General features: G+C 42.1%; 1 protein-coding gene across 1 annotated transcript; it reads left to right on the forward strand.

Annotated features, from left to right (window-relative positions):
• The first annotated feature begins 943 nt into the window (after positions 1 to 943).
• Positions 944 to 3,562, forward strand: LOC125493986 (uncharacterized). Its single transcript, XM_057394835.1, has 4 exons — positions 944 to 1,950; positions 2,033 to 2,154; positions 2,222 to 2,604; positions 2,676 to 3,562. The coding sequence occupies exon 4, from the start codon at positions 2,688 to 2,690 to the stop codon at positions 3,339 to 3,341; it is 654 nt and encodes a 217-aa protein (XP_057250818.1). The 5' UTR covers positions 944 to 1,950; positions 2,033 to 2,154; positions 2,222 to 2,604; positions 2,676 to 2,687; the 3' UTR covers positions 3,342 to 3,562.
• Positions 3,563 to 9,875: the final 6,313 nt, after the last annotated feature.

Here is a 9,875-nt window from a genome sequence, read left to right on the forward strand (position 1 = left end):
TACGCAGGGGCCAATGAGCCCCAGGTAATTCGAGGAAGCTCAGAGACCTCGCTCGAGGTTACCTAGGGGCCAATGAGCCCTAGGTAACTCGAGGAAGTTCTGAGACCTCACTCGAGGTTACCCAGGGGCCAATGAACCCCACATAACTCGAGGAAGCTCAGAGACCTCGCTCGAGGTTACCCAGGGGCCAATGAGCCCTAGGTAACTCGAGGAAGTTCTGAGACTCCGCCCGGGGTTACTTTGGTGACCAATGAGCCTCGAATAACTTGAGGAAGCAACCTCGCTCGAGGTTACCCAGGTTCACTCGAGGGGTATGACACCGTAGCGCTTGACGGGTGTCGATCTCAGCGACGTTGGTGGTCGAGATATCCCTCACTCGATCTGGGTGAGGTGCCTAGAGGTAGGTCTTCGGCCTCCATTTGGGCGCGGATTGCCCAGGGAGTTAGAGCTCCGGCGAGGAGAGGTTTTCTCGAAGGTGCAACCGCACTATGATGCTGGATCCAGCTGGGATCCAGCCAACTCTTTTAGGGGAGCTAGAGGAGACTATGCCGGGAAGCTGGCGTTTTTCGGGATTTTTGATAGGCCCAATGACGTGGCGTCTTGAGGTGGCTCTGAGCCCGTCGGGATATTAACCGTCCTTTTCAGGCAGTCTATATATACGAGGACAAGTACTTTATTTTGTCTCATTTGTGTTCTGATCCTTTTGAGAATCCATATCCCTTTCCGTACGATCTCGAGAGCCCTGAAGGTCGATTGCTTCTTCTCAACCCGCGGACGGACCTCGAGAGTCTTTTCTTAGCAAGGTACGATCTCTCTTCCTTTATTTCTTTCCTTTTCTTCCTTATGGACCGCTCTGGATGGAGCCCACCATCGATGGACCTGGGGGGGTACCTCTTCTAGCTCGGGGACCCACCTCCCTTGCTGGAACCATTGTTCGACGGGATCCTAATCGGAGGGATTCCGGTGGTGTCCGCGGCCTTCGAGTGCCTGGACCCTGCCCAGGTCCTCGACGCCCTACCATATTCGAGCAACGGTACATCCGTGCTCTCTGGTGGGAGGGTGAACTAGACAACCCCCCACTCTGTTACCATTGCTCGACCCCGTGCCGTTAAGAGTTACTTAGATAATCTTCTCGATAACCAGGTTATTCGAGTGATGGAAGGAAGCAGTGAGGTTGATTCTCTCACCGCGAGCACGAGTGGTAGGAGTGAGAATGTAGGGACTCTACCTCGAGGGATAGCCCACTTCCACCTACGGGGGCCTTTGATGGATTTCATATCGGGAAATCTCCGGTTCCTCGAGAGCTCCTACTTCATCAAGCACCCCTATGCCCTTTATATACCGGAGCCTATCGAAACTGTCTGCACCCCTCCAACGGGCAGCATAGCTTTGTACAAGGCGCACCTCGAGCTCGGGTTGAGGTTTCCTCTACACCCCTTTATAGTCGAGGTACTATCATCTTATGGTCTGGCCTTATGCCAGCTTATGCCCAACAGAGTGGGCTCAATGGTTGGGTTCCTGGCAGTATGTAGGATGATGGATGTCCCACCCTCCTTGGTTTTATGGAGGAATATGATGAAGTTGGTCGCCACGTCCGTAGGTCCGAACGGGGAAGGCTGGTGGAGCTTACAGGTTCGACATCCTTACAAGATCGTGGGTGCTATGCCTACAAACCAGCAGTTTTTTCGTACTGAGTTTATGTATGTGTATCGAGCCGAATAATGGGATTTCCCCGTGGTCCCTCTACTCGAGGGGCCTAATGTATGGTTGAACAGGTTTGTACCTCGGATGTCGGAGGATGAGGCTAGGTAGCCATTTACTGCCAATGTCTCACTATCCTCGAGAGGGGTGATAAGAAGCAGGTCCCTGAGTTTTGGAATCCTGCCGCAGATGACCTGAGCAATGAACATTTTCTGTCGGCACTAGGGTTGAGCCCAGCCTATCCCCAGGGTAGGGACTTTTGTATGTTTAAGGCACTCGACCATTATCCTCTTTTTCAAGTTTCTCTTAACTTGTCTCGTTATTTTTGCAGTTATTGCTCGCCAGGAATTGAACGAGGAGATGCAAAAGCGACTGACCACCAATCAGAGGGTCCAAGAGCAGCTCAAGATGAAGCTGTCGAAGGGCGACAACAAAGGCCCTCGAGCCCCAAAGGTAACTTTTGCTTATGAATGGTCGTGTTTCGTATGCTTATTATTCCCTAACCCTTCGTCTTTTTCAGGATCCTTCAAAGAGGCCGAAGGTCCATCCTCCCACCAAGTCCGCTGTCGTTACTCCTCAGGGGGAGGTCGAGAGGAGAGAGGTGGCTTCGAAGGATATTCCCTGACCAACGAAGGACACTTCAAAGTGCAAGGGGAAGGCGGTCGAGATACCAGGGACGGAAGATGTTTCCCTAGTTCGAGAGGAAGAATTCCATCTCTCGAAGAAGAGGAAGGCGGTAGAATCCGAGGATGATACTTGGATTTCACACAGAAGTCTACTCTTGAGAAGGCTTACCTCTTCGACACGGTGGTTAAGAGGTTTATCTCGAAGCCAGACCTGAAGCTGATCCGCAGCCTCTTTGAGGAGGAGGAGGTCTAACAAGTTCACTCATCCTGGATTGACGTAAGTTAGAACATTCGCTTGTTTCCTGAGCTTCTATTTTTGTGATGTTGCTAACACTTATTTTTCTTCAGCACTCGATCCATATGGCGGTGATGAGCCATCGACACACTGCTGGCTTCCGCAAGCTTCGAGCGGGTTTGAAGGAGAAAACTGAGCTGGCTGAGGAGCAGGCCAAGGAGATCGAGGAACCGAACAAGGGCTTCAAGGCGGAGAGGGCACTCTGGGCCACGAAAAAGGCCGCCTTCGAGCAGAGGATCAAGGACTTGACGAGCCAAAGAAACTGTGTCCTGTGCCAGCGAGATGAGATCATTGAGGAATGGAAGACCTCGAAAGCTGGGCTAGAATTCGCGGTGGATATGGGCTTGGAGGCGTCCGAAGTAGCTGCTCGAGAGGCGGTGGATAGGCTCCAGACTGCCTTCTGGAAGGTGTATCCCCAAGCGAGCTGGTCTCCAGTCGAGGCAAAGTACAATATTTCTGCTGAGGCAACTTTCCGCGAGGGTGGTGAGGCCGACCCCACGCTCGAGGTGGATGATGCCATCGACATGGACGAATTTATGGGAGGGGAGCCTCATCAGGTCGAGAACCCCCTAGCTCCCGGAGGACCCATTGCTGACGATGAGGTGGTCCCAGAGAGCTCGAGCGACCGGGTGGCCTCGAGTGACAGTTCCTCTGATAGTGGCGACGACGAGGTAGTCTCTGAGACCTCGGAGAGCGACTCCTCGAGCAGCTCTGCTTAGTTTCTTGCTTTTTAGGCCTTTTTGATATCTTTTGATTTTGTATTTATCAGCGCCCTGCGAGGCAGTTTAGGTTACTTTTGGTAGAAATGAAGATTCATTTTCAGCCAAGCCCTTAGTGGCTTTTAGGATGTACTTTGTTCTTTGATGGAATTGAAGATTCATTTTTTTCTCATCTCTTTCTCTTATTTTATGTCCTTCGATGTTATATGCTATTCGGTGCTTGTACGCCTTTCGGTGTTTGAGGGTGTAACACCCCGATAATTCTCTCTTTCTAGAAAATACTTTTATAATAAACCTTAGAGAATTACCCAGGCATTATCGCCCGTGTGATAACGTTTCGGCTTACTCCGAATTTTGCAGCGGAAAACAACTTACTAAAACCAACTTTATTAAAACTTATGAAACCAATAACAATGTCTAAAACTAAAACACACTAACTAAAACTAATGTCTGAAAACACAAGTTCCTACGAAAGCAACTTAAATAATACTAGTAATACAATGAGTCTCTCCATTCCAGATTCCCAAAGATGCATCTGCGAACCTGTAATGTCAATGCTTTCTCGACTCTGCTCCCCCGAAGGATCACCACAGGATCAATAGGCAAAGCCATGATCACACACACAACAAGCACGTAATCAGCAAAGCTGAGTACTACATATCAGGCATAAACAATCCTAAACATGATACTACAAAAGTAACTTGCACGGATAAATAATAATATAAACATATATAATCTGCAGACAACTATTACTGAACTAGACTCTAAACTTTATTGCTAGACTCGGTCTCCTTCGGTCTCTTCGGGTGACAGCCATGGCTTCTAGTTCCATGTCCCCACAGACGGCGCCAACCTGTTTCGGGTAAAAACTTGTATTATGCGGGATGGATCGAGATCGGGATTATGGATGGCCGGATACTCGGAGACGGCTAGGAGACCTGCACAAAACGAGGGTTAGACTACCCCGGGGATGAATCTATGATCGCCCCTCCGACGATCAAGTCAGTTGATATGAATTAATTGGGATTTGTGAAGTGGATTGCCTAGGATTCCTTACCTCAATAAATGGGGATCTGCCCACTATTTATAGGTGTTGAAATGTGTGAAAGTTGTCCCTGCCACGTAGGTACGGAATTTAAGGCAAGTGGGTCCCACTGGGGGACTTCCATGCTGGCAGGAGGTCTTTAGGCCTTGGACCAGGCAATGGCCCACCAGGCAAGATTGGGCCCAAACAACAACCATTGAGCAAACAAAGATTACATGATATGTGATTACATTAGGCTCCATCGCACAAAGGCAAATATATATTCAAACCATTTTCACACAAATCTGCTAAAAACTGTAAAAACAAACATCAAGACTTATCACTTTGACTTATCACTTTGTACGTTCATTAGAAGGCACAAGCATTCTTTATCGCTATTTGTCGTCCGTAGTCACTAAAAATCGCCCGTATTTTTTCTTTATATTGCCCCCTTGCCCCTCCCACTTCACTCTACTCATCCAATCTTCCTCTCTCACTTCTCATCCACTCTCACTCACTTCCCTTAGTTTGTCACTTGGCCCACCACCACTCGACCACCACCACCACCATAAACTTAAGCACCACCACCACCATCACGAACTTGAGTACCACCACCATTTCCTGGGCGTACTTGAACACCACCACCATTTCCTGGGCGTACTTGAACACCACCACCACTTGTGAGCACCACCACCACCAGAGCACCACAACTATTTCCTAGGTGTACTTGAATACCACCACCACCCGAGAGCACCACTACCCGGGGTCAACTTTAGCCCCACCATCGGGAGCCAACTTCACCATCAGCGGAGCCACCACTACCACGACCAACCACCACCATGACAATGTCCGACGAAGAACCGTCAACACCGCCATCAACATCCGGACGTAATGTGGTTAGTGTTTTTTTTCGGCCACCACACTTGGTAATATTTCAAAATTTCATTTCCTCCACCGAGGAAATGAAATTTTTTTGATGGCGGTGTTTCACATCTGGACAAAGATTACAAATAACAATGGGTACTTATTTTTTTTTGTATCAACATCCGGACGTAATGTGGTTAGGTTCCACGCTTGAGGTTGTGTTTTGATTACAAATAGTTGAATAATGTCACAATAAAGAATAAGTACCCATTGCCTAGGATTGAGGATTTATTTGATCAACTTAAGGGTGTTGGAATTTGCTCTAAGATTTATTTGAGGTCTGGGTATCACCAATTGAGAATTACAAAGGAAGATATACCAAAGACAATGTTTCGTACGAGGTATGGGCATTATGAGTTCACAGTGATGTCATTTGGACTTACTAATGCACCTGTAGTATTTATGGACCTTACGAATAGGACTTTTCAGGCTTATTTAGATAGATTTGTGGTGGAGTTTATAGATGATATATTGGTGTATTCGAAGGACAAAGAAGAGCATGAAGGTTATTTAAGGAAAGTTTTGGAGATACTTTGAGAGAAAAAGTTGTATGCTAAGTTATCAAAATGTGAGTTTTAGCTTGAGAAAGTAGCATTTTCAGGTCATGTGATTTCGAAAAAAGGTGTTGTTGTAGGTCCATCAAAGATACAAGCCGTAACAGAATGGGGGAGACCTAGTAATGTGACTGAGATTAGAAGTTTCGTAGGACTTGCTGGCTACTATAGGAGGTTTGTATAGTGGGATGAGAAGTGTGAGAAAGCTTTCCAGGAATTGAAGTAAAGACTTACTTCAGCACCAGTTTTGACGTTACCATCTGGATTAGAAGGTTTTGAGGTGTATAGTGACGCTTCTAAGAATGGGTTGTGATGTGTATTGATGCAACATGGTAAGGTGGTAGCATATGCTTCAAGACAACTTAAGCCTTACGAACAGAATTACCCTAATCATGATTTAGAGTTAGCTGTTGTAGTATTTGCATTGAAGATTTAAAGGCATTATTTGTATGGTGTGTCATGTAAGATTTTCACTGATCATAAAAGTATGAAGTATATATTTACTCAGAAGGAGTTGAACATGAGACAAAGGAGATGGCTTGAACTCATTAAGGATTATGATTGGGAGATATTGTATCATGAAGGTTAAGCGAATAAAGTTGTTGATGCGTTGAGTAGGAAGACTAGTCATACAATGAACATGTAATATCCCAAAAAATTTAAACATGTTTAATAAATAATTAAGAAAGTTAAATCGTTCACTTAGTAATTGTTTTAGTTAAGTAAGTCTAACTATGATATATTTATTTTTGAGCTTTTAAATAAATAAACTAATTCTATGAAATATTGTAATTGAGGAGTAAGATTACTAATAACAACTAAGTGAGTAACCTATATTACAACAAAAAGGAAACCACCCAAAATTCAAAAAAGAAAGAAAGAAAGAAAAGGGAGGCAAAACCTCCCCTAAGAAAACTCACGGTCAACCGACCACCCATCCCCATCTACTCCCTCTTTGTTCCCTACACTAATCTTGTAATATCCCGAATTTTTAACGAGTTTGAAATAATTATTTTACACAAATAATTTATTTACATTGACTTTTTTTCTTTCTTAAAACTCTAATAATTTCAAATTATCCATTTTAATTTGTTGATATATATATATATATATATATATAATATATAATATAATATATATATATATATATATATATATATATTATATATATATATATATTATATATATATATTTATTTATTTATTTATTTATGAAGTCATCGACAAAAAAAAAAACTATGTATGTTGATTTTCTTAGCTATATTAAAGCATTAAGTATAATCTGCAAAAAAAAAAAAAAAAAAGAAACACTACCTCTCCATTTCATTCAAGTTCATACGACAGAGTATGGAGCATTCTAACAATTTCTCAAATTAAATCCAAGCTCTTAGTCTTCCAATTAGCCAAGTAAATTCAACGGACCTTCTAGAATTGATCAGCAACTTCCGTTACTGATGGAATACAAAAAAAAAAGATGAGTTGTTTGATCTTCCCAATCTGATCCATCTTCCTCCTCTTCACCTCCCATTCCTCCATCCTATATACACTCCTCTAATTCACATCACTCAGCACACATCTCTTCTCTTGCTAACTGGTAATGTTCTCCCTCTTCTCCTTCCTTTGTAATCTGAACTCCAATTTCACGGCTACAATAACAAAAAAAACAGTCTTGAATATGTAAGCAACCCATCAACAGTACAAACCGCCGAAATTCGCCATACATTGACACACACAATACCATTCTTTTTCTCTACATCCATATATATACTCTGAATGTCTCGCGAATTCAATCTGTTAAGCAAAAAAAAAGAAATATAGAGAGAGAAAATGCTGACCTAAATGAACCCACCAAAGACACCGGAGTTCTGGCGACCCAAATCGGCGTCGTGCTCTGGTTGTCGGAATGCCAATCTAGCTCCAGCTTACTTCTTGTTCCTCTTCTCTGCTTCCTTTCCCTTCATTTCTTCTCTCAGTTATATTCCTTCATGATATACAAATATGTTTTGCAAAGTCAATAACTTTGGTATAATGGGTTACAACCCAATTGCTTTTAATATCATAAAAAAAAAACAAAAGGAAACCTTGCTCTTGTCTCTTATACGAGTACAGCTATGTTTCCCTTCTTATTTTAATTTTTTTTTTCTTTTGTCTAACTTAAAAGACTAACAACCTTTTGTAATTACAATTTAGTTTATGTCGCTTTATTAGTCAACTAATTAGAATTATTATTGTGCTATTGTAGACGGAGAATACTTAGAAGGTGAATTTTAGGCCGACTTTTGCTACGCTACGTGCACTCGAGGTAATTCGCAATGTCCATCCACTTTAGAATCCCGTATAGGAAAATTACGTGCTACGTGTTTACAAACGTGCAATTGTGTGAACTTTATTATTATTGTGTAAAGTACTACTATATGTACCATATGACTATATTAGTAATAATATTGTTATTATAATGTTATAAATAAGTACTTTACCATTTACTATGATGGTTTTGTACAACTAATGTTATTATATTATTCTAAGGGAACTTGGTACTGGTATAATTAACGTCAACTCATGTTAGTTGATGACTATTGGATTATGGAAAAGTTATGATTAAACGATGTATGTGATTTCGGACTTTATGGGTAATGTGATATTGGACGTTTGACTTTTCATAACCAAAAGTAAATAAAGTGTATCATGTGTTATTGTATGTGTATAGTGTGGTGTATGTTGTAATTATATGTTCTTGGTTGTCCTAAAATTTACTAATTACTTAAAGTGGAAATATGAAAAAGGAATGAAACCTATGAATTTGGATCCTCCATAGGTAATGAACAGCTACCCTGTGAAGTAGTGAACCTAGTGCCGTTTGATCACTAGGCTACCAACAGGTTGTGAACTTTTATTATTCTGTTATTGTCTTCCTCCTAATAGTGGACCTAGTGGCGCGCGTTTGCGGAGATCATTAGGCTATTAGTGAGGGATGTGCACACTAGGGACATTCTGTAAAACGATATTTGCCATAGATTATTATTTGGGTGACGACCCACTGTTGAAGTAGGTGGTTACTGGGACTAGTCCCGGTCTACTGGCGTTCCATTCCCCTTTCTTAATTAAAGATGACTTTGCATGAATTATATAATGTATTATATTAATGCTGTTTTATGATTGTTTGTATACTGTGTACGTGTATATATTATAATATAATATGTTATATACTATATGAAATTATTTTCAAAATAAAACTATTACTATTTTACGGGATGGAGTTGGAATTACTTAGTTTTTACTAATTTTTGTATATTTCTTCCCTTTTTCTTTTCTATTAAATTTTGCAGGTTGGTGAAAGGGGATTACGTTCCAAGAGTGAGCGCTCAAGTAGTACTAGATCCACCTAGTTGTGAAATAAAAGACTACCTTATTTTGAGGATTTATTATTAAGTTATCATAGGATTTTGGATTGTTAAGGCGCGACTATTTGGTTTTATTTAATTTCTTAACTAACTAGTTTCAAGTTCTATTATTCTACTATTACTTTAGTTAGCCTTACATTTATTTTCGAAAGAAAATAGATGTGGCGTAATAACCCCAAAATTTGAATGGTCGTTTTTTTTTAAAAGTAAAAATGTTGACGTTATTTAATAAAATACAGTTCAAATTTTTGGGGTTTTTACAAATCTGCCCTAATTGAACCACCATTTATCATCTACCACCTCCATTTTTATCTCCAAACACTTGTCTATAAATGTACAGAAGAAATGAGCTTTGAATCACAAACTCAAACCACAAAAATCATAAAATTTCTCTCCTCTAACTCCTCTTCCTTCTTGGCACCATCAAGTCACCACCACTGTGCGCACCACCACCCTTTCACCAACGAAATTACGCCAGTTCCTTGCCGGCAACCCACGCTGTACCTGCAGCCCGTCGCTGCTCTCTTTCTCTCTCTCCTTTTTCCTTCGTACGCCCCTGTGCTTCGTTCGCTGCTGCTGCTTTCCGCCGCTGCCGGAGCTCCGAAGTCCAACGGCCGAAGCTGGTCGGTTTC

Source organism: Beta vulgaris, chromosome 5, assembly GCF_026745355.1.
Source record: "Beta vulgaris subsp. vulgaris cultivar EL10 chromosome 5, EL10.2, whole genome shotgun sequence".
In the NCBI taxonomy this organism is placed as follows: domain Eukaryota; kingdom Viridiplantae; phylum Streptophyta; class Magnoliopsida; order Caryophyllales; family Amaranthaceae; genus Beta; species Beta vulgaris.